The sequence below is a fragment of the Manacus vitellinus genome, unplaced genomic scaffold (genome assembly GCF_001715985.3).
Source record: "Manacus vitellinus isolate BGI_N305 unplaced genomic scaffold, ASM171598v3 scaffold_9_pilon, whole genome shotgun sequence".
In the NCBI taxonomy this organism is placed as follows: Eukaryota; Metazoa; Chordata; class Aves; order Passeriformes; family Pipridae; genus Manacus; species Manacus vitellinus.
In genome coordinates, this window is record NW_021940917.1 from 22326915 (window position 1) to 22351327 (window position 24413).

Sequence of the window (24413 nt, forward strand, 5' to 3'; positions counted from 1 at the left end):
TTCTTATACAAGGTGATGATGACTGCATCACGAAGGTCTGATGGTAGTTTGCCTAGTTCCCAACAGCACACCAAAAACTAGTGAAATTTAGCATGGAGTGCAAGGCCCCCATGTTTCCAGATTTCAGGTGGAATTCCATCAACCCCAGCTGCCTTGCCGATTTTCACCTGCTGTATGGCCTTGAGGGTTTCTCCTAAAGTGGGGGCAGTATCCAATTCATACTTTACTGGTTGTTGTGTGATGGACTGAATTGCTGAATCTTGGACTACACGGTTGGTACTGAAGAGAGTCTGAAAGTGTTCAGACCATCGATTCTGAATGGAGGTTTTATCTGTTAGAAGGGTTTGACCATCAGCACTGAGTAGAGGACTTTGTACCTGGTATGTAGGCCCATATGCTGTTTTCAAGGCCTCATAGAAACCTTTGTGATCACCTGTATCTGCACATAATTGAATACCCACGTCTATTCAAGGGACAAAATGTGACACTGTTCTATAGACCTCATCACTGACATGACTACTTACTCTTCCTCTTCTCTCTCATCTTTGAAAGGTATTCAGGAATCTCCAGTGCCAAATGGCCATTCTCTCCCAAGCAGAGATTTTCTTCGGAAACAGATGCGAGGAGACCTTTTCACCCAGCAGCAGCTGGAAGTGTTGGATCGTGTCTTCGAGAGGCAACATTATTCCGACATTTTCACAGCAACTGAGCCCATCAAGCCAGAGCAGGTACTATTGCAAGTATTTCATGTTTTCCTGATATGCTTCCTGCTGGCAGAGGTCTGTTTGGTGGACATCACCAAAGGCTACTCAGTTTCAGTAGACAATCACAGAAAAACAGGTGTGTTGTCAAGCTCATCTCAGCCAAGTGCATGTTAACCATGAAAGTCTATAAAAAAATAAAGGAAAACACTCATTCAGCAAACATTAGCAAATGTTTGGGTATGAAATTATGCCTGATCTGGACCAGTTGCATCAAATGAGCCTTTAAAGAGCATCACAGCTTCTAATGTTTTTGTTAGATCAAAAGCAGGCATTGCAGATAAAAAGAGGAAGACTTGCAAAACCCAGTGCCTAATTTTGGTTCCTAGTTATCATGACTGTGGGCACAAATCAGATTTTTGTATCCAGAAATGGCTTATTAGGCGTGTAACTGGCCATTTGCTGAGAGAAACACCCATTAGCATGTGAAGGTAAATTAGTTGCACCTACAGATCAGCAGTGTGTTTGAGGAGGACTTGGCACTAATATTTTGGGAAAGTTCCATTTGTGCAGGCATGATGCAGAAGCACACGCAAAAACTGATGAGCCACATCTCTGTGTTCTTCTTCTTGGGTAGCAGTATTTAATTCAGCTGCTGAAAAGGAGGTAGAAATTAATATACTGCTGTCAGCACTGGTATTGGTCTAGCTTGCTACTCAATGATGTATTCAGCTTTTTGTCTTCAGGGTTCTTAATAACAGACGTGCTTTTTAGCAAGGTGGATGGACTCCTCTAACTGCAGCCAAACACTGATTCCCTTTGGAGGAATCTGTACTTTTGAGGGCCACTGGAGATTCTCTCATGGCAGATTACTACCATCATGGATCCACTCAAGGAATGTGTATTAGCATACATTTAAAAAAAAAAATTACTTACGCTGAAAGTCCTATGGTAGAGTAGAAATTCCTCATGCCTTTAGGCTCACATTTATTATTTCATTCATAGAGACATTTACTTTTCACCAGCTTCTGCTGGTTTTCTGGCTTCCCTGATTCACACATGCTGAGAAACTCTGCAGATCTGAACTTGAGCTGAAAAAAGATGGGAAGCCAAGCCATCATTTTCTCTGGAAGGTGAAGTGGCCTTCATGTGCCACTAGATGGTGGTTATCCCATCCAAAGTATTAGATCTGTCCCTGCAAAACTTTTACGGGCCCAAATAGTCATTGCAAAGAGAGCAACGATGGGAGAGGACTGTGTATTTTTTTCTGTGTTCTGGATCCCCTGAGTCATGGACAGCTGTAGCTCATGGGAGACAGTCCAGCAGCGAGTGAACATTTATCCAGATATAAAGTTTTCCTTTTTTTTTATAGGAAGAATGGGAGATTTGAATAAGGATGTTGCTGAAGTGTTATCCCATTTATCAAATTTGGGATGTATGACTGTTGGTGGAGCAGGGATCTTCCCAGGCCCATGTAAGGAGCTGTGACTAGAACAGCTCTGAGCAACCGGATTATTAAAATTGGAGATATGCTGCTATCAGTTTGGAGAACAGGGTACTCTCTGAATGCTCTGGGAAGTCAAATAAGATGCTAAGAAATGTGACACTATGAGATTCAAAAGATGCTTTGCAGAAGCATCTTGCTTAGGCATTTTTGCATTTGATTACAAGAGAAATTTGTAGTTGTTTGCTTTCATATAGCTTGGAGCATGGTCATTTGCTTTTGGAAGGCTGGACCATGGTCAAGGGCTTGTGGTTGTTTGGGGTCAGCTTCTGCTTTGTGATGGTGTGTGAACTATAACTTTCAATGTGAGCAGATGTGTAAGACTTGCTGTGTTTCACAGGGTCACAGCTATGAACCCTAGCTGTTACCAAAACAGTCATGTCTTACCTCCTTGGTAAGTCAAGCAAAGCTGTCATGATGCTTAACCAAAGCAGAGAAGCTGTCTGCATCAATTAGTAAGGCTGAAGAAATCAATGAGAAAGAAAATACTGAGAACATTAATGATGTGCCTTGGAAAACCACAGTTGTCCTTGCAATAGATTGCTGTAGTAAAGCAAGGTCTGCCTGTGACATCAAGCTGTCCAGAGTGCTGCTGGACTCCTAAGTGATGCTGTAGGAGCTAAATCAGTGGTGGATGTATGGAGCCCTGAGCTATTTCCGTAGAGGAAAATATGGAAAAGATGCTCCTCCCCGTAGAGACAGAATGTGGGGAGAAGACTGGTAGGAGCTGCTGACCCACTGTTTGTCCATTTTATTAGAAATTTGATCCAGTAGCAGCCATCTGAATATCAATAATTTTGCACAAAAACTTGTTGATGTTCCAGTGCTGTTCACCTGAGGAGGGCTCCAGGTATTTTACTGGAAGAAGTTAGTCTCTAGACAAGGTAGTTCCCTTTTTCTTCCTGATTTTGCCTCCTCTCCAAGTCTTCCTCCTCATTTGTCTGCTGGGGGAAGGCCCTTGGCCATGGTCAAGAGGAAGAGGTCCCTCCTGCACAGCACAATGTTTGCAGTCTCATCATGCTTGGTCTCCAGCTGCAGACTTGCCTCTGCTGCCCAAAGTCTTCCTTTGAACAAAATTTCTGGACAAAATTTGTCCTTGCCTTTTGGAAAATGTCCGTTCTTCCTCATGTATAGGTAGATGGACCGAGGTCTGTGTGGGAGTGCTTGCTCACAGCTTCCAAACCCTTTGTTTTGAGTACTTCCTTCACTTTACTGTCTTTACATTTCCCTCAGCTCATTTGTATAAAATGGAAGCTCTTGAGTTATTTCTCACCTCAAGACATGTTGTGCTTTCCATAAACATCGTAAGAGTTTTCACATCTGCTGTAAGCTGTGCTGCCTGTGGAGAGACCCACAGGGAATGGATGCTTGTCTTTGGGGAAGAGCTCATACCATGTTGAGAGAGAAGGCAACCACTGGACAGTGACAGGAAAATAAAGCATTAGACAGTTCTTGGACAGAAATGGTGACAACTGTGTGTGCTGGGTGAGGTGGGGATCCTATGGTGTGTTCCTACCATTAAAAACTCCATCGTATGGTGTGCGTTGGGGGGCAGAAGTGAGACATCCCCTGTTACCTGCCTCACTTTGCAACCTGACAGCCAGTGGTGCAGTTGGGCACATGTAGGTGTGTGCTCTGCAGCACTGCATGTGTGGAGCATAAGAAACATCTGACAGCAGGGGAATTCCAGCAGCTGGGACCTGGAGAATTAAGGTCTTCTGTGCAAACAGCATCAAGTCCTTTCGTGTCTATATACTGTGGGGAGAAAACACAGCATAAAGTCAGTACTCTAGAATTACCCTGACCCACTTCCCCCGGCAGAGTCCTGCTATAAATTTGAATTCTTATGTAGAATGAATGGCTTTCCCTCATGCTTGTGCCCTTTTGTACTCATTTTTTGCAAACAGCCTGTGATCAATTTGCACTGGCTGCATATGTTCATGGAAAACTAATTTCACGTGTTTCTGGGCACTGGTCTGGAAATGCACATAGTGGTGTGTTTGCAATGTCAGTGTTGCACTGCCATTCTGTACATGGCTGCTGCCCACCACTTCCACACAGCTCTTCCATCAGCCGGGATGAAGCCCACAACTTGAATTCAACGTAATTTTCAGGTCCTGGAGAAGAACCTTCACAGCATTTGCCTCTGGGCTGGCAGCAGCTCCCGTTCTCGCTGTACTTCTCTGTGTGTGTGTATGTTTGTGTATGGGCCTTACTGATCCTCAGTGTGTCAGCTCTGTGGTGAAGTCCCCTTGCCCACAGGGAAGGCTGTTGTGTTGCTGGCACAGGCTGCACCCCAGTTGTCCTTGGAGCAAACCATACTGACACAAAGAGTGGCTTTTCCCCGCTGGCCCTGGAGTTGTGCTGTGGCAGACTGACACACTCCAGCCTGGCCCCTGCCGCAGGCAAAACCCCACCATTCCTGGTCACTGCAGTGACAATTCAGATTTTATTCAGAACAGGCACTCATCCTGTGCGCAGAGCTGCAACATTGAGTTGCAAAATTTTCCAATGCCTATAGTTCATTAAGAGCTGGAGGAACTAGAGGCACTGGCTGTACTCTGCAAACCCTGAGCCTGGCTGTGAGGGTGATTGTCCTCCAATGGCTTCCTTCGATTCCAACCAGAAGGATGGAAAAGCTCTTCCCAGCACCCCTGAGAAGCTGCCCTGGGCTGGCTGAGCCTGTGGCATCCATTGTGTGTACTGTTTACATTCCCCAGGGCAAAGCACAGACAGGAGATGTTCCTGGAGGCCAAGGCCCAGGAAAGTCAAGAAGAGACAGGGGCTTCAGGCATGGGAGGCTGGACAGGTTCAGGAAAGCCCCATCAAGGTGGGAAGGGGGCTTGTGGATGAATGTGCTTGTGGCAGCTGTGAGAGCAGCATTAACACCTCTAAGGAGAAAAATACAGGGTGACGGATATACAGCCAGATTGGCTCAACTGAGAGTCAGTGCATTAATTTCCTCAGAATAAAGAAGAGAATTATTCATGCTGGATTTCTGTCCACAACACAAATGGACTCTTGTACTTCAGCTTCACACATGGTCCAGTTGAATACTCATTGCAGCCAAGAGGAATATTTATACTGACTTCAACAAACTTTAGAACAGGGCCATAATGAGACATAACATAATGTGACCAAATTCAACACTATGTAGGTCACCTGACATAGAAGAGAACTTATTGCTGCTAATAGCAGATAATTCCCAGGCCCTTCCTAGGGATTTAGCACTAGTTTTTTTAGTTTGCTTTTAGCTAGAACTAAACCGAATATCTTTTTTCAGATAAATTTCTGTATAAAATGTAGATATGTTGGGGTCTGGCAGAAACCAGTAACCTGGCAAACATATAGTAACATGTGTTTGTGATATGGAATGCAAGTAAACATGGATCTAGGGATAAGCATAGGCAGATGGAATTTGGATAACTAAGAGAATTCTGACAGCTAAGGAACCCCTTAAAATTACTTATGAGTTGGAAAAGTCAAAGAATTGCATGAAGTTGAAACCTGATTCAGAGAGATTTATGACGAAGGAGTTCTCTGGACTGACAAAGAGAGGGGCATAAAGCCCTTTTGAAAATCTTCAAGTTTTGCTTTCCTATCAAGTATGCTTTGGCTTTGAAAGAGGAATCTTAGGATTTTTTTGCTCCGAAGAGCTGTGCTGTATGATCTGTTCGCAGGAATGCAGCTCCTGATAGCACAGAGATGCACAATCCTCCTCACAGTACTAGAGTCTGATCTTCAGGAATAACAAGGAAAATCCCAGTAAAGCCAGAAAGTACAATCTGTTTGTATTTTAAGTGGACTCACTCAGTCCCCAAGTGCAGTTACTGAAGAAGCAGAAGGAAGGAATGAACCTGGTGGAAGGTGTCCCTGCCCATGGCAGGAGGCTGAAACGAGATGATCTTTAAGGTCACTCCCAACCAATCATGTGCCATAATTCTATGAACTGTGGAACAATATGCGTGGTCCTGTTCCCTGGAGTGTGAGAAATAGGTTTGTCCTGGGAAACCCTTGGCCCTACAGAGGCTGCCGAGGATCTGAAAATACTCTGACACTTGTATTAGAAATGCAGAGCTAATATTTGCTTGTGTCTTCCCAAAACTTCATGTAGTCCAGTAATAGTGAAAATTATGAAACTAACTCATCATTTGTTTGAACAACCAGATCTTTTCTTGACCTGCCACCTGTAGAAATGATTTGAGCATTCCAAGGTAGGCTCTTAACTGTGGCTGCATTGCACGGTGTGCTAAATGAAAAGCAAAATTAAAAAGGAAAACAAAACAACACAGGGTTCAATAAATGTACACAAGTACTAAAACTGAGAAAAAATAAAAACAGAGGAAGAGGAGAAGTGGAGTCCAGCATTGCTCTGCCAGCTCTGCAGGCAGTTCCTCAGTGCAGGCAGGAGTTTGACTGGCAGCAGGTGGGAAGCCCCCTGTGCCATGCTGGAACACACCTGCAGCCCTGTCGGGGTGGCAGCAGGTCGAGGTGATGACTGGATGTTGCAGGATACAGGACGAGTCTGTGGGTGACTGCATTATGCCCATGCTATTCCTCAGGCTGCCCCAGTGGCAGCCAGTCCCTCATCCTGCACCAGTGGAGACTGGCTGGCATCAGCAGCTGGGTGGGCTGCCCTGGCTGCTGGTGCCGGTGCCAGGGTGGGCTGCGGGCTGCCAGTGGGGCCTGCCTGCTCCCCTCCATTCTGCTGGCTCTCTACCTGAAGAAAAGGGCAGGAGAGGGTGAGTGCTGGCAGCGCACAGAGGAGCAGGGAGCCAGAGTGGTTCTGTGGGTTTTATGGCTGAAACCTCTTCTGTAATCAGGGCTGCGACTTTATTGGTGGGAGGGAAAAAACCCCACTCTAAAAGCCAGGCTAGGAGAGCACATCAGGAGACAAAAAACCTTCCCATATTTACCCTCAGTAGACTATCAAACAACACCAGGCTATTAATTTGGCTTTTGAGTCTTCACTAAAGCCCATAAAAGCACACAGTTGTCAAATGGAGTTCGTTTTAATTTCCTTTCAATCACAGTAAATTATTCAGGTGATAAATCAGCTGGGGCAGCCTCCTGGCTGTAATAGAAACCCTAATTCCTGGCTAATTATCCAGCCCATTGCTGCCAGCAGATCAATACCCCTACCGAATGGAAAGGGCGCAGGGTCTGGGCAGGCAGGGTGATGGAGGGACAGCAGCTGGGAGGACAGGCATCCATGACCCCTGGCCTGCACAGGGATGGGGGGGGGGGTAAGCTGTGCTCCTGCTGGTTGGCAGGACATGGGACTGGCCTCCTGCTGCAGTTGTTATGTTGATTCCCTGAGTGCTGGGCTTTGCTGCTGGTCCTCATGACAAGTCATGTTGGGGGGGTTCAGGGGGTGTGGGAATGAGCTGCTCCCACCCTGGGGAGAGCATGTGTGTGCTGCAGGGGTTTCCCTGCACCTGGTGCTGCTCAGCTCTGCTGGCTGGTTGTTAAAATTAAAAGAAATGGGGAGAGTGTCCTTAGAGCACTGCTCAGGAGGAAATCTCAGGCTGGCAACATTTTTTCCTTGCCCAGTAGAACCTTTCAATAATGGTAAAATCTAAAGAGATAAAAAAAAAAAGATGAGAGGACCAGCGCTCAACCATAACTTGGAGCATTTCACTGGGACAGAGAAGCAGATTTTTTGAGATGACAGTAGCACTTACACCCATCTCCCTCCATGAGCTGCTCCATGCACAAAACTCCAAGATTATGCTGCCAACTGTGGTCTCCAGTTTCACCATCATCAGGTTATTCTGCAAAGCTGTCTGATAGAGTTTCTTTGTCTGCTGCAGAGGCTGAAGTCTCCTCGGGACAGAGTCTCTTCTCTGAGCCCCATGTTCCTCCATTGCACTGCTGGGAATGGGGAAGGATGCACCACCTTCTCTTTCGGCTCTGCTCATTTTAGATTGAAAAAGGAGATAGAAACCTTCCATGGTGTTTCTTCCTGCTGAAAATCAACTTTCTTTTTTTTTGAGTAGAAATGTTTTTCTTTTAGAATAGCAGCAGAAAGCACAGCTCCCTGGGCCAACACCTCTCCTTTGCATTCCTACTGCTCTGCCCTCCCTTACGAGCATTTTTTTGTGCGTGAATGTCTGAAGACTGCACAGAATTCCTCACATGTGCTGCCTTGTTGTGACATGTCATGTTGGCTGGTGACAGTCACAGCAGAGTCCTTTGTATGACATCTGGTATTCTGTGTGAGAGTGGGGCTGTGGAGGCAGGGAGTTTTCTGGGAAAGGAGCATGACAGAAGCCATGTATCCAGCTAACGTCTTCCTGCATCAGCATCATCTTTGTGAAGAGCACCCTGCAGCTTGCAGGGACAGCTGAGGCTGTCTGAGAGGGATGGAATTGAAACAGCTGGTCTTTGAGTAAGTAAAAGAGATGAGAAGAAGCCCTAGTGGGCTAATCCAAGGGTTGCCTGCTCTCCTGTCCGGCAGAGAGAGGGAGATATTCTGTGCCCCACTAAAGCCCAATGCCCCTTCCCAAGGGTTTCTCCCCACAGAATTGTGTGGTGACCAGCTTTCCCACTTTGTCTGGAATCGGTGGGCAGCCTGAGTTTGGGATTTCTCCTGCAGGCTTTCCCAGAAGGAGACTGGGAACATTTCCTGTGGTCTGCAATGCTGTGGGAGAATGATCCTGCCGAGGAAAAGCTGCTGCCAGAGGACAGAGCTGGGGGTTCTCTGCACTCATCCTGCTGTGCTGACAATCAGCATAATGAGACCAAGCTGGGGAAGAGCAGCAGCACATGGTCTTGGGGATTTCAGGGTGAATTTGAGTGACTGGAGCTCTCCCAGTGCCTGTTACTTTGTTAGGGAAGCCTCAGCACTGGTTGAGGCTGATGCAAATGCTGTTTACCTCTGAGTCTGCTGCGTTGGGTTTGCTGGGCCTCATACCCCAACTCACATGGCTCTATCTAGGGACTACCTCTGACTCCAGTGGGGCCAAATGAGAGTACTTTTCCTATAGAGTCATCCTTGTAATCTCCTCCCTTTGACCCATCAGGGAGGGGGAATCCCAAAATACCCAGGTAAACATCTCCTTTGGGAATTGCAGTGCATTCCTGGTTTTAAGCATCCCTTTTCTTTCCTCCTGACTGCTCTCAAATGTGACTATATGTGAAAATACAAATTCACAAGCTAAAGGAAAGGCCAGCCTTGCTGTGCCTCATGCTCTCACACCTCCTTTGTCCTTGTCTCTTTTTTTCCTTGCTCTGTGCACAGTGGGGGGGATGTCTTTTCCCCTGGACAGGCTCCCCACATTGTGCACAGGCTCATGCAGAGTAGGTGCCAGTGACATGTGAGAGGATTGGCAGCTGGCAAGGGCAGACCATTCTCCCCTGTTCTGGAAGCTTCTCAGGGACTGAGATGCCATTGAGGAGGAGTGTGGTGTGCTTTTTTCCCTGAGAATCTGGGTAACAGTGTTTGGAAATTGCAGACATTACTGTTGGGTAATGCTGGAAGGGGGTGCTTTTCCAGTCACCAAGTTTTATCTCAGCACCTTCCATCAGCTTTACATCCAGAGCTTAATGATGACATGGAACACAACATCTTCCAAAGGCAGCAGGTGGTTTCCTCCAGGGATTTTCCGTGGCTTCTAAGTGTGATAGAGAGGTGGAAAATTCAAGAAAAGATTTTCCCACTTGTTATCTTGACAGAAGTGTTCACATTTCTTTGAAATTTGGGAACTGGCGTTAAGTAATTGCGTATTTGTTCATTGTGTGTTTTGCAATAATTTTTTTTTTTTTTCAGTTTAGACAGAGAAACCACATCTTTCACCAATATCAGACAATGTCATGTTACGGCACTAGTTGGCCAATTATGTCAGAGAAAAATTGACCGACCTTCTTATGTCTGTGTTAGCCCTGCAAGACAGGGACAAATCTGTGAGTAAACATATTTGCCCATTGATTTAATTAGTGCCTGGCCAAGTCACATTATATTTGAGGGAAAGGATTTGCAGCAGCATTCAAAGAATGGAACAAGACTTCTCTACTTAGTCTCCAGTAAATGTTTGGATCCCACAGGCTTTGACAAGTTTCAAGTACAATTTCCAGCCTTTGGTTTGGAAATCACTGCTATTTTACACTAATTCTGTGGCCTTTCTCTAAACCTGTCCATCATTTTATAATTGACAATGATGGGAGTATGCTTCCCTGAAGAACTTGTTGTGCTAAAACATCTCAGAAGGAGCCAGGCTCTTTAAGGGTGTGCGTGGTGGAAGCATAAGAGAAAGGGGTATGAACTGACATAGGAGAGGCTCTGCAAGGCCCAAGGGGACAGTTCTTCCCACCTGGGCAGTCAGACAGGGCAGAGTTTGCCCTCAGAAATTGTGCAGTCTCCATCTGTGGTGTTTTCAAGACCAAGCTGAATAAACCCCTGACTGGCCTGGCCTGACTCCATAGCTGGCCTTGCTTTGAGGGGCCTCTGAAACTTCCTTCCAACCTGGATCATCCCATGATCTGGCTGTCCAGCCACCTTGTTCATTCCAACTGTTATGGTGTGACTTAGGGAAACTTTGGTATGGTTATAATGGAAAGTGTGAAAAGTGTGGTTGAGGTGGACAAGCAGCACCTGTTCACTCACTATGTGGGATGAGGTGGAGCATGCAACGCCCAGAAGCCTGAGAAACTTGCTTATCCAAATGCTTAATTTTCAGAAGAATGCCATAGTTTTGGGTAGCCCTTTTTTAGGAGGTGGTTGAATGAAACAACCTACAATAGTGTCTGAATGGCAAAAAGCAATTGTAGAGCTAAGCTACTTCCAGACAAGAGAGATAGCTTCAAAATTCCTCTCTGCTTCTATGAACAGTGATTACTTAAAAACCTGGTGGCAGCAGAATTTCTCAAAATGAAAAAAAAAAAGGAAATCTGAAAGGAGGGAACTTGTGTGCTAAGACAGAAGATTAATATGTAGGAGCATGGTTTCAGCTCTGCTCCTCTCCCCTTGAAAGGGTAATGGAATAAGAGCAACCTTGGAGAGGCCAACGTCCTCTGCAAAGCCCCCTCCAGGCTCAGGACTGACCTCAGGTCCAAGTCAGCCCAGACAAGTCACATACAGAGACACATCGAGAGGGCTTGGGGAGAAGGAGGTACTGTAGGAGATGGGTGCATTCCTGGAATGGGAGCTGTGGAGTGAAGCCAGGCAGAAGAATCACACTTGTCTGATGCTATGTTAGACTTACAGTATTTCACTGGTTATTAGGACCTCTCTAAATAATTGAAACACAGGATTAAGTAACAGAATAAGTTATGGTACACAAGAAATTGTCATCAGGCTACATGGCTGATGAATGGTTTTCAGGCATTGCCAAACTGCGAGGCTCTGTACCAGTGGAGGTTTTGCTGAGGGCACTGATCCCACATCTGTTTTTGTTTGAATGTTTCCTGTCTTGTTCTTGTGACTGGGGGGGAAATTTTGAAAATATAATGCCAAATACCCTTCTGACATAAGAACCCAATCTGCTGTTGGGATGGGAGAGGTGCTCAGGTCATACTAGTGGTGGATTCCTTTCTGTTTGCTTCATACTGTTTGCTCGTGCTGATGTTCCACTCTCTGTGTGGTGCCCAGGCTTCTTCTGATGTTTTAATGGCAAAATAGTGATTATTATAACAGCAGCATGCCTGGCTGAACCTGTCTTTTCAGAGAATGTTTTGATAAAAGCTGAAATGTTTCACTAAAACCTGTAATCTTCGATAATTTTTCTGTGTAGAAGGTCCTCCCCGGAGACTGTCACGATACCGGGGAGGTACAGGGCCTTCAGCAGCAGCACACTGTGAGTGTTTTCAGACAGAATCTCTTTATGTGGGACCAGCACCCTATAGATACCCTGCTCATTGGTCGACTTGTCTCTATTTTGCTTCATTTTTTATACCCATGTGCAGATAATTTCTGGTATTTCTAGGTGCTTTTCTGAAGGCAAGGAGGCCATTTCCCCACCCCATGGGCATGCAGGTGGGATGGGGTGGTTTTTTTTCTGAAGTTAGGGATTCTGTCATGCCCCAGTCTCGAGTGCCTTGTCCCGAGGCCTTCACATTCTGGACCTGTTGCTGGTCAGATTTGGTTCTCAGTGGGCCTCAGCTAATTAGCAAAGGGGAAAAACAGCTCAAGATTTACCCCACAAGATGAGTGGGGCTTCATGCCTGTCCGTCCTTGGTGAATGCCACATCAAAGCAAGCACCACATCATTCCCCTGATGTTCGCCTTCCCAGGGCCTCCATTGGCATGAGGCATGCCTGCAGCATGCATGAAGGCACAGGACTGTCTCCCCCGCTCCACATCCCCAGTACCCTTCCTAGCACTTCTTGTTTTCTGTACAAAACACTCTGGTTGAAGTGTCCAAACCTGTTGCTTTGCCCTCTGTGTGCACAGAATTTGGTTCCTGCTGCCTCTGCCCCTGCCCTGAAGACCTTGTATTCAGAAAGTGCTACAGAAATCTTCTGAAAACAACATTTGTACCTACTGAATCACAGAAATCTGAAGGCTGGAAAAGACCTTTAAGATCAAGTCCAGTTGTCAACCCAGCACCACCACAATGTTCACCATGAAACTATGTCCTCAAACATAACCACATATTTTATGAACACTTCAAGGGATGGTGACTCCCACTTCCCTGGGCAGCCTGTTTCAATGCTTTACAACCCTTTTCATAACAATTTTTTTCCTAATACCTAATCTAAACTTCTGATGTAGAACCATAGAATCACCGAAGTTGGAAAAGATTCCTGGTTCTTTAAGATTCCTGGCTTTTCCATAAAAATGCTGTAATGAAAACTGGCTTACAATATTGTGGCCATTACCATTCTAGTTTGGGTGTGGGTGAAGAAATGAAAGAAAAACTTTGGGAAATTATGGGGGTTTTGTTGCATGGGTTTTTTTTTTTATTTGTTTGGGTTTTTTGGTTGGTTGGTTTTTAATGAAGTCAGTTCCATGTTGGGGATTTGATGGGGAATTCAGCATTGTAGGGAAAGTTTCCACCCCAAAAATGAAAGGCAGAAGGCTGCTGACCCCTGTAGAGTCACCAGGTTCCCATGGGCAAAAGCGAGTCTTTTAGAAAATGAAACATGTGTGTTGCTTGATGTCCAGCTTTGAAATTCAGGACTTCATGGGTTGATACGAATTTGTTCAGCTTGGACTTTGCAACATGCCACAAACCAACAATCTCCTTGGCTTTCTCTGCTGGCTTCCCCCTGGGTAGAGGTTTGGTGCTCCTGTGTCTGTGGCGGCTGCAGTGGCTTTGGCTGTCCCTGAGCCTTGGACCCTGGTATTCTGCCATGGGATGCCACTTTGAGACCAGTTTATTGTACACAATGCATAATATCATACAGAAACTGATATGATAGGATTCTTAGATGACATCTGTGAAACGTCTTTGGGTAGTTCATCTGAAAGCATTATAGAAAACCAAACTATTATCATAAATTTGCATAAGACTTCTCAGGGTTCAGAACTGTTGGTGGGATGGATTGAAGATCGGACAATATCGTTGTCAACCTCACGAACATTCTCAGTGTGCCTTCATATTTCTGTTTTGTATTTCTCCATAAGGAAATACTTGACTATGCTGAGTGTTGTATTTTTTTCTCTTCACACCCATGTTGGTGCTTCAGTGGAAGCAGTGGAGCCACCATGATGGAGGATTGTACCTTTTCCCTCCTTCTTTGGCTGAAATTGTTACTGTTAAGGGTTAAAGTGTCCAGTTCCTCTCCTGAGAAACAGTGCATTTTAACAATGGCTTGTGGCAGTGAGAGGCATAAAGGCATAAATTATGTGCTGGGTTTACAAAAAGCAAACTGTTTTTTCCACCAGGGCAGGTTGTGTTACACTTTGTTTCAGTTGGATGTCTCGCGCTTTATTTTGATGAAGTACCTCTTTTTTCAGCAGTGCATGTAGGACGGTGGAGGCTGCTGAGAGAGCTCCTTTGGTCCTGGGGTGAGAGGAGCCACAGAGGGAGAGGGCGGGAAGGAGGGGGAGAAGAGAAACACCCCATGTGAGTCTGTGGGGAAAGCCAGAGAGGAGCTAGTGAGGACTGCCCCGGGAGGGGAAGGAGGAGGAGGACTGGGGAGGAGAAGTTGGAGGGGGCTTAGGGAGACGCTGTTTTGGGGAGTAGGTGCCTGTGCAGGCAGTGGTGTTGCACTGGGAGCAGGCTCCTATAAAATCTTTCTTGGAGTTTCTGCCTTTCTCAGTAAACTGAACTGGGTGGTTCTGTCATGGAGACAGCAGGGAAGAGCCTTTGCAGGGTTGAGCAGTATTGTTGGGGGTGGGTGTGGGCTGGGGTGAATCATACTTTTCTTTCATGTCCTAGAGGAGACAGAGCAGTGTTTATACTGAGAAAGGACAGAGCTGTTGAGGACAAATATACGATGATGAAGCTGGCAAATCCTGGCAGACGCAGAGGCCAGCTGTTGCCACTGTGCTGCTGTCTCTGTTCACCCACACACTTGTTAGAGGCCAGGCAAGACTGAAATCTGGAAAGCCACCTCAGTTTGCTGTGTACATTTGCCTCCCTTGGGCTGGCCTTGCCATGGTTTTCTATGGAAGCTTCTGTTTGAAAACCAGATGAAGACTTTGGCTCTTGAGGACATGGTTTAGTGGTGGCCTTGGCAGTGCTGAGTTACCTGGAATGGGGGAGGGGGGAGAGGACACTGGGGACTGCAATGGCCCATGAAGGGCTTACTTGGGAAATACCCATGAGCATCTGCAGGTCTCTGCTCTCTTTCCACCAGACCTTCCTGGAGAGGTCAAAGGAGAGCGGGCATGAGCAATGGCCAAGCAGGGACTGCCAGACTAACAGGTCCATTGGACACGTGCCCAGGCACTGCACACAGACCTTGCTTTTGTTCAGCCTGCTACCTCTGCCTAAGGAACAATAATCAAAAGCATTCCCAGTGCTCAGTGTGGACAGTTTTCTGTGCTGCTACTCCTTGGGGTTTTGCTGCTCACCATAGGCAGCCTTGCTGGCACGTGTGTGTGCACAATTGTGCACATGGGTGTGATTTACTGGTCCGTGCAATGCCACATGTCTTTAAAATTATAGTGCCCCTTTCCTACTGAAATAATTTCTACATAGAGAGGCTCCTATTACAGCAATAGGAGTGTGGACGTCATGATTTATTATTATTTATGGTCCCAGGGCCTTGTTTATGCACGATGGGTTAGGTGCTCAGGATAGAAATGCCATTATGCAAATGACATTGAATGTCCTTACTGAGCCTAAATAATTTTTGTGTTGGACGATTAAACCTCATCTGTTATTGATATGGGCTGCAGTCGGGCTATTAAAGAGTCCCAACAGTACTTACTCCCAGTAATGGGAAAATTGAGAGGAAGAGGCTAAACAATTGCCTCAAGTGTGCTGTGATTGTCTGGTAGGAGTGGAACATAACGAACCCCCTGAATGGAAATCGTGTTTACTACTTAGGGATAAATAAAAAAGGAGAACACATAATAAATTGTGCTTTGTGATGTGAATTGGTGCACCAGAGAATTTGCGTACTTTCAATTTATTTATTTATTTGAATTGGGAGGGGGGGGGTGGCAGGGTGGAGGGGGTGGTGTGATTGGGATGTAGATACTGCAAGCAGTTAGGAAGGATTCCTGCAGTGCCTGCCCCTGACCGGGTGGCTGGGGAGAGCCATCCTCCTCAGGAGCTGCACCGATGCCATGCCGTACACTTTGACACAGCTGTGCGGTCACATTTTTATCAGTGTTGATAGCTTATGAATTCAAAAATTGACAAAATTTACAGAAAAATGAGGATAATCCATCTTCCTTAGCAGCCTGTCAGGAGCTGGCTATACTTCATAATCTTCAATTACAGATGCTATTTTCAGACATTTACATGCAGATATTAGAACAAAATGAAAATGAGAAACAAAGAATGAATGGAAATGCAGCTATTTATATGTATGAAAGAAAAACAACAGGTAAATTCTAGGCATTTAGATTAGATTTGGGGATCCCTTCAGAAAATCTGAGAAGGACTGCGCTCACTTATGAATTGCACTGTGGAAATGTAAAATGTGTCATTTCCCACATGCAGATAATGTGAAGATTGGGTCAAAAACAGGTCAGTTGTTTTGAAGTATGAGGGTAAATGTGTTCATGGCAGGGTGCATGAGCTAATTCCCACTGCCTTCAGAGGAATCTCTGGGGATGAATCCTAATTCGATCTGGGCTAAAATGAAGCACAGCTGCTAATTTTTTATAAACATATATGTTTTGTGAAAGGGAGGTTCAGAAATACTCCATTTAAACCAAGGGAAATAGGTTGTACCACTGAAGCCAAACTTCCATGTTCTGTGAGACAGCAATGATCCCAACGTGGCTGAAATCAAAGAATAACTGGGGTTTGGCCTAAATTAGGTGTGTAAATAGCATTTACTCCAAAGCAGGATTGGTTTTGGTGGCAGTGGTGGACAGTGCAGGGAATGCCAAGTAAATTATGAAATGGTGGGGTGGCTGGCAGGCGGCAGTGGTGAGACTTTGATATATAGCTTTTTGGAAGACTTTCCCATCTAAATCCTGAGTGGCTGAGGAGGAGGGCATTAGGATGGATTTTCCATTCCCTTGAAACTCCAGGCAGAGCAACAGCAGTGCCTGTGCAGCTGCAAGTGGTGCTGGGTTTCTCAAAGCCTGGGGAGATTAATTAGAGCTTCTTTGGATTAAACTCTTCGAACCATATCTAATGTTACAAATTTTTTCCCTTTGTCAAGCTGAGGTGGGGGTTTCTTTGGACAGCCTGCCTGGCGTGTACCACTTCTACCTCTATTTATTGATTAATTTTAAAGTATTAAGACACAATGACTTGGAGATATTTGTGTGAGGTCTGTCTTGCTGCTGGCATCATGGGTGAACAGTGGATGTAATGGATGTGACCTGAGGGACAGCACTCTGCCTTTCAGGGGCCTCAAGGCTTTTTTGACAGTGAAGGTGCTCGGTGCACCATCTCTATCAGCAGGGAAGGCAGTGCACATGGTCGGTAAGGAGGCAGACCAAGACCAGAGTCCCCAAGACTTCTGACAGTCTGAGACCCTGTTGTGCTGCTGCTGCTGTGTCCTGAGCAGTGTTGTGGGCCTGGGGGCAGCTGTGTCATTGGCAGGAGGGCACAGGAGGTGTTACTTCATGCCTGCCTGGTGTTTTAATTGGGAAGACTGAGCAGATGCAAAAAGCAACATGTGCAAGTCCCAATGGACCCCAGCTGGCTCATTTCAGTGGCCACTTGCCCTGTGCAGCAGGCAGCTCTTGTCTGTCTTTGCTTGGTGCAATCGCTTCAAGATGTGTACCTGGTCTGTGCCCCGCGAAAGAGACAGGGTAGAAGGGGGATGCATTTGTCTCACACTACCTGGGTCACAATGCTGCTGCAGGTCTCATCCAAGCTTATGGGAGCTCCCTGATTTTCCCACATTGGCACCCTAGAACCAGGCTGTTACAGGGAATGATCTTGTTCTCTACTGTGTGTCCATCTTTGCATAACAATTTAGGATAAAATTCCAGATAAATCTCAAAGAGAAAATTTCTGTACCTGTTGACTTTTCAGTGGGTTACACTTCGGCATCTTTGCTAGGAAAAGTGCAGGGTGAAGCTGGTGATGGTCTGTCTGTCTGTTTCACTATAGTGCAGCAGGTTTGAAAATGATCCTGAAACCTTCCTGCACCCCTTTTCCCTCCATCTGCCCATTAACTTCTCCACTCCAGGGGTGTTAGTATTTAGACATAAAGCCTTTGTAGTGGTAGTGGATGTAAAAATCTACTCAGAGCAGAAATCTTCCTGTTTGCACTTTGCAGAGAAATCTGGTGGGGAGGGACTGTGCAAACCATGCTGCCCATGTGCTGCTGCCCAAAGGTGCTCAGAGACCACCTCTCTCCTCACCACCCCAACCAATCCTCCGCCAGACTCCAGCTCTTGTCTGCCAGAGCTGAGTGGGACGGGGCAGGGGAGACACAGGAGATCTGGTCTTGCTCCTCCTTTCAGTTTGAGCTTCTCATTCTCTCCTTTATATTATTCCTCGTTTCACATGTCTTGTGTTTTCTCTCCTCCATGCTATGGCAGTGGTGCTCCATGCTGATGAGACAGTGCGTGGTACAACCGCAGGCAGTCATTTTTCAGGTAATTTCTAGGGTACTGAACACCCGACTCTTGCTTTTTCACATACCAAGCAGAAGGTCAGGCTTCCAGCTGCGCGAGGAGGGACCCCTAACCATGATCGTCATTTTGAGCTGCTCCTCACCAGCAGCAGTGCCACGTCACTGGTGCAGGAGCCAAGTCTGACCCCTTCTGCTGCCCCTCCCTGACCAGCTGGAGAAGCTCCTGGGAAGAGTTGGCAGGAGAGTCTCAATGGGGCCATGGGGTGAGGGGCTGCTCCACGAGCACTGCCTCCCCCTGGGGTTGGTTCTCCTCTCTGGATGGGGTGCCTGAAAGAAAGAGCTCTGTCTGGGGGGAGCGGGAAGAGGGGACATCGCTTTACCTCTCAGGAGTGGGTCAACACCCAGCATTGTGAAGGCACAGTGACAGAGAGGCTTGTGCTTCTTCATGGGGTACTGGGGTCCCCTTGCCCCTCCACGGGGGTGAGAAGAGCTGCAGGCAGCACCAACTAGCTGGTTTTAGGGTGAAGGCTCCTCTGCTCTGCACCTGTGGCTCTTCTCTCCTCATGGGCCAAAAGATGCTTCTGCTGACTGTCGCCTCTCCCCAGTCTCTCACCATTGGCAATGGTGTGTCTTCTCCGCCCACAGCCAAGTGTTGATCACAGCCACTGTGCCAGCCTGCTGCTGATGGCCCTGACCACACCCCCTCTGCTGTGCAGTGGGAACTGCTACTGCAGAGGTAGATGTGATATTGATGATCAGTCCTCCACTGGGACAGCATAAGCAGAGAGGGGTCAGCAGCCACCTCAGGCTGCCCCTCAGCCTGGACTTGCTCCACCTGGGTGCTGGGAGGAGTGGTTGGTGCCTGGTCTGTGTGGCTGCTGGTGTTCAGTTGCTGGTGGCTTCAAGGAGTGATCTGGACACTGGAAAGCGTCTGGAAAATCCCCAAAAATCTTGCTATTCTTACCTCTAGGAAAATGTTGCTGGGCCATTGTAAAAGAGGTGCAGTTCCTGTCTGCAGCAAATTATTTGGACCAAAAGCAGGGAGGGACTCCAGATCTCCATTTTGCACACCTCTACCTTACGCCTTCTCATTCCTACCACAGCACTGCCTGACTGTGGGCTCTCCCTCCACACTGTGCTCAGCAACTATAATGCTTCCAGTCTCTCCAGTCCACAGATGTGGTTCCATGGTTTGGAGCTGTGCCGCTGACATTGCTCCAACTCTCTGTGGTGCAGTGACACAGAAGAGCATGGGGTACCATTGTCCTGACCTCTGACAGGGTGTGCTACACCCTGATCACTGCTTGCTTCTGACACTGGAACTGATTAGTCTCTCTGAGCTTGAAGGACCAGCTCATGGCTCGTTGGCATAATGTTTTGAGGTCATTACAGTTAAAGCTTTTAACTCTGGTCCTGCTTTCCCCATGACACTTCCTTGGACCTTTGAAGGGAAGCAAGCTGTGGAATTGTTGGAGATTTGCAGGCAGGTGCCCAGGCTGGTTCCAGTTGGGTTTGTGCAAGGATCAGCAGTTCCAAAAACTGCTTTTGGTGGCAGGGTTTAGATGTGCAACCACCACCCCAGTTGTCTTGCATGACCCAGCCTGTGGCAAGAGTCCCATCCCAGCTGGATGCTTCCTCCCAGACTACAAGTTTGTAGCTCCCACTTTGTAAGTGAGAAACCACATTCATTCCCTGCTCACTGGGGGCAGTGGATCAGTGCCCCATGGGAGAGTACGAAGAGATGTTCCAGTCTGGATATGGTGGGGTTGTGGCTTTCATAGAACAACGTGGTAAAATCAGGCATCCTTCTCCAGGAATTGGTGTGTGCTCTTTTCCAGATATCAGATATACCAAACAGCAGCACACAAAGACAGGTTTTTCCTCTGCTGTGCTGCCAGCCCATCCATGCTCATGCATCATCAGTTGCTTGGAATGCCTCTGCAGGGCTGTTGTTTGTCTGGTGTCTTGTGGACAGAAAAAACCCAGCAGTGTTGCCGCATGTGCATTTACTCTGAATAAGGGAAGGTGGGGTTGGAGATGTAGGAGAGCTCAGACTGGTGTTGGAAGACTGAGAAATGCACCTTGATGTGATGTGAAGTGAGAAGAAGGAGCTTTGGTTGCACTTGTAGGAAGGAGGAAGGCTGGGACCATCACTGGCACCCTCCTCAGAGGAGGGATGCTCCTGGGCCCATCCTCTGCAATGGGCAGAAATGGGGGATGAGACAGAGGTGTGGGTGTCTTTGAGGCAGTCGTGGCAGATGAAAGGGGCTGGGTGCGTGAAGGCAAGGCAAACATGAGGGTATGGAGGGTGTCAGAGAAGGAATGAGCTAAAAGGACTGAGGAACAGGACAGCTTTAATGCAAAGGTTAGGGAGGAGCCTACAAGATGAGTCAGAGGACTCTGATCCATGGGCTGGGTGCAGGACAAGGGTGGCCAGGGGCTAGTCCCTCGCAAAATGCATTTGGCACACACATCTGCAAGGGATTTATACAGGGGAGCCTTCAAGGTGTCAGACTGTACTCCAGAAAATACATGTTTATTACACAGACCTGCTAATACATAATTATCCAGGTAAATTAACTTCTGTTTGAGTGAGAGGTGGGCAACAGAGACATTAACAGGTATATTTGACCCAAAGTGTTGTGTTAGTGGCAAGCACCAGATTGTGTGCTGGGTTCTTGGACAAACTTGCAAGAGGATGTATTCACTCAGACCAGATTTTGTTTCCTTGAAAAAAAAGTTAACTTTTATGGATGTCCCATCCCTGGAAGTGTTCAAGGCCAAGTTGGATAGGACTTTGAGCAACCTGGTGTAGTGGAAGGTGTTCCTGTCCATGGTAGGGGGTGGAATAAGATTGTCTTTAAGGTCCCTTCCCACACAAACCCGTCTAGGATTCTGTGATACTCTGATTTTTGTTTTGGTCACTTAAAAAAACCCCCACGTGATCCTGGTTTCCCCAGCATTTCTTCACCTCTGTGCAGCTTCTGCATTGACTTAATCTTCAGGAATTCAGCAGGGATTGGCCTCACAGTGGTTGCTCTTTAGTTTATCTGTTCCTATTGCCATTCTTAGTTTGAAATTATCATCCTCCACTTGTTATGGGCATGATTGCCATCTCACAAATAAGAGATTAAAACTTAAAGGGCAGATAGGAGCAGGGAAGGGAGAACTTTATGAGGAAACTTCCCAGTTTTGTGAGAATGATCCTGACTATAAGAAGTCATGGAAATAAGGCAAATGAAGATAAGCTTTGTGCCATATACATGTATATCCTCCAAACTGACTGTAGATTGCTGTAGCTGCAGGACTTACACAGGTTACGGGACACAAATGGTCTAATTTCTTGGGACCTGTGCTCATTTACAATACCTTTGGCTAATGAAATTAAGAAATTCCCTTGAAATGAGACAGCGTCCTTACTACAGTCAGGTGATTTATTTCTAAATAATTTCAATTTAGGAACAGTTGGCTATGAATGCATCCATTAAGCAAACATTAATATGTATGTGCACTTTCTTGTGAAACGATGAAGAAATGTGACATTCCCAAGAAAAGGGGGGAAATGGGATACACCATTCCTCCCTTCTTGTTAGTGCATGTCCACTCAAGTGCCACCACTGAAATATGGAGAGTTCAGGTTAACAGGCAAGGACATTTTTCTCTAACAAGCAAGTAACTTGCACTTGACAGTTATTCTACAAAATTTCCACCTTCAAGAAAATCTTGTTACACATTGATGAGTTTGGCTTTTGTTTTATAAAGAAAGCCCGTTTTAGTGTTCTCCAAGAACAGTGGTGATAAGCACCAACCCACTTATTGAGCAGACTGAGTGCTGAAAGCCCCATTTAACTGGGCATTGCCTTTAAAACTGGCAGAACAAAGGATTTTTGAGTTCTATATTGCACCTACTTTCTGTCGCACAGGTAAAAGCTCTTGAATAGCAAATTTATTATCACTAAAATGCCTTTTGTTTCTTTTTCCAGGCAACTGAATACTCAGCCATGGCCTCACTAGCTAGTGGATTGGATGACATGAAGGCAAATATAACCAGCCCTACTTCTGCAGATTTGGGAGCGAGTGTTCCTGGTCCTCAGTCCTATCCTATAGTTACAGGTAAGCAATTTTCTAACACCGATAAGTGACATGAATTGTCTATGCCTGCATATTGTAGGGAGAGGCCCTTTATGGAATAATTGTGTCAGATGTGGAGTCATTTTCTCAAAAGTCTATTTTAAAATGTGGTTTCAGAGCAGCTCTATTGAAAGTCAATTGAAAGTCTTGTGTAAATCATTTGTGTTTGCTTGTAGCCAACAAATGATGTATCCATCCCTTCACTCCAAGGCTGTGCCCCTCTACTCCAAACCTGCATCCTGAGTACCACTGTGTCACCAAAAAGCAGAATGCTTGCCTCTGCCTTTGGGCTTTGGTGCTCATTTTTCATAAATACGCCTGGTGTGTTTGAGTGGACAAGGTTTTTATGACAGTTCAAACAAATGTGAATTTTGGCTGCTATTAATTCCTACAAATGCTCATGTTTTGTACCATTTCTAGAGTTGTAACTATGCAATAAGGCTAAACATTTAAATGAAAAGCAAAGGCTGTTTATCCAGGGAACAACACATCATCTGCTTTTGTTCAGCAGACATATGGCAAGAGTTAAGAAACAGAGATTGATAAATGCTTTGGTTACGTAGTTATTTGGGGCTGACCACACTGCTTGGAAGGAGTTTGGCCAAATGGTAAGAAAATGATTAAATTGTGTCCCAAATGAATTGTGCAAATCAGAAAAGATGAGGAATTTGAAAATGTAAGGCTCTGTGTTTAATATAAATGTTACCTCTGTGTGTTACTGCTGTGTCTAACTTGTGCAAATTTTATTGGATTTTTTTCTGTTTTGCCAAAGATTGCATGCAATTCTTTATTTTGTTGCTACAAGGGAAGATGATACTGTTTTTCGTGTAGTATTTCTGTATCTTTAAAGCCCTACAGTCTCATCTAGGACAGGAGCAGTTTTGAAAACAATTGTTAGAGAATTGTTTTACCCCAATACAACATTAGCCTTTGGCTTTTCTCAGCAAAAGTTTAGGAAGATTCAAAAGAAATAAGGGAGTTAGAAGAAGTATTAAAAAAATCATATGTATCTTGAAGTGGCAATGGGGAGACTTATTTTAATACGTCTTTGGTACTGGGTGGGTGGTTTTAGTGGTGGACTCATAGGTAAGAAAGGTGTCTGGGGACCCTTCAGTTGTCAGTGTGACCTAGGGATGGATGGACAGAACGAGGGACTCCTGGAGATGTATGTGGCTTATATGAGATAAGGAGATAGAGCATTGATACAGATATATTTATGTCTTTCATAGGTCTGTACTGGGATCAGTTTTATTTAATATCTTCATTATCAATCATTATCAATATCAGTGTTATTTAATATCTTCATTAATAACGTAGACAAAGGGATCGAAGGCATCTTCACCAATTGACACCAAGCTGAGGGTGCAGGTGACATACCTAAAGGACAGAGCCATCCAGAGGAACCTGGACAAGCTCAAGAAGTGGCCCATGGGAATCTCATGCAGTTTAACAAGGCCAGGTGCTGGCGCTCACCTGGGTCAGGGCAGCCCTCGGGATCGATCCAGGCTGGGGATGAGCAGATTGAGAGAAGCCCTGAGGAGGAGGACCTGGGGATGCTGCGGGGGGAGAGGCTGGACATGGCGTGGTCATATGTGCTGGCAGCACAGAAACCCCCTGTGTCCTGGGCTGATCCCATAGTGTGGGCAGCAGGTAAGGGTGGGGGGATTCTGTTCCTCTGCCCCACTCAGGTGAGACCCCACCTGCAGTGCTGCCTCCAGCTCTGGGGCCCCAGCATGGGAAGGACATGGACCTGTTGGAGTGAGTCCAGAGGAGGCCATCAAGTTGATTAAAAGGATGGAGCACCTCTTCTGTAAGGAAAGGTTGAGAGAATTAGGATTGTTCAGCCTGCAGAAGGGAAGCTTCAATATGACCTAACTGCAGTCTTCCAGTAACTAAAGGGAGCCTACAAGACAGCTAGAGAGAGACTATTTGCAAGGGCCTGGAGTGACAAAGGAAAATGGATTTAAACTGAA

The 24413-nt window shown here is 46.1% G+C and overlaps 1 protein-coding gene across 2 annotated transcripts; it reads left to right on the forward strand.

Annotated features, from left to right (window-relative positions):
- The first annotated feature begins 573 nt into the window (after window positions 1-573).
- On the forward strand, window positions 574-23023 carry LOC108641943 (paired box protein Pax-5-like). 2 transcript variants are annotated; one of them, XM_018085895.1, is made up of 4 exons: window positions 574-728; window positions 18275-18331; window positions 22293-22422; window positions 22952-23023. In XM_018085895.1, the coding sequence occupies exons 1-4, from the start codon at window positions 618-620 to the stop codon at window positions 22981-22983; spliced, it is 330 nt and encodes a 109-aa protein (XP_017941384.1). In that variant the 5' UTR covers window positions 574-617; the 3' UTR covers window positions 22984-23023. The 2 variants fall into 2 exon arrangements, with proteins under 2 accessions (XP_017941384.1, XP_017941385.1); XM_018085896.1 differs by lacking the exon at window positions 18275-18331.
- The last annotated feature ends 1390 nt before the right edge of the window (window positions 23024-24413 follow it).

Coding starts and splice junctions, on each gene's coding strand:
- LOC108641943 (XM_018085895.1), top strand. CDS start 618: ATGCGAGGAGACCTTTTCACCCAGCAGCAGCTGGAAGTGTTGGATCGT. Junction 729..18,274: donor AGCCCATCAAGCCAGAGCAG/GTACTATTGCAA, acceptor ATGCTATGGCAG/TGGTGCTCCATGCTGATGAG. Junction 22,423..22,951: donor GTCCTATCCTATAGTTACAG/GTAAGCAATTTT, acceptor TTTGTTCAGCAG/ACATATGGCAAGAGTTAAGA.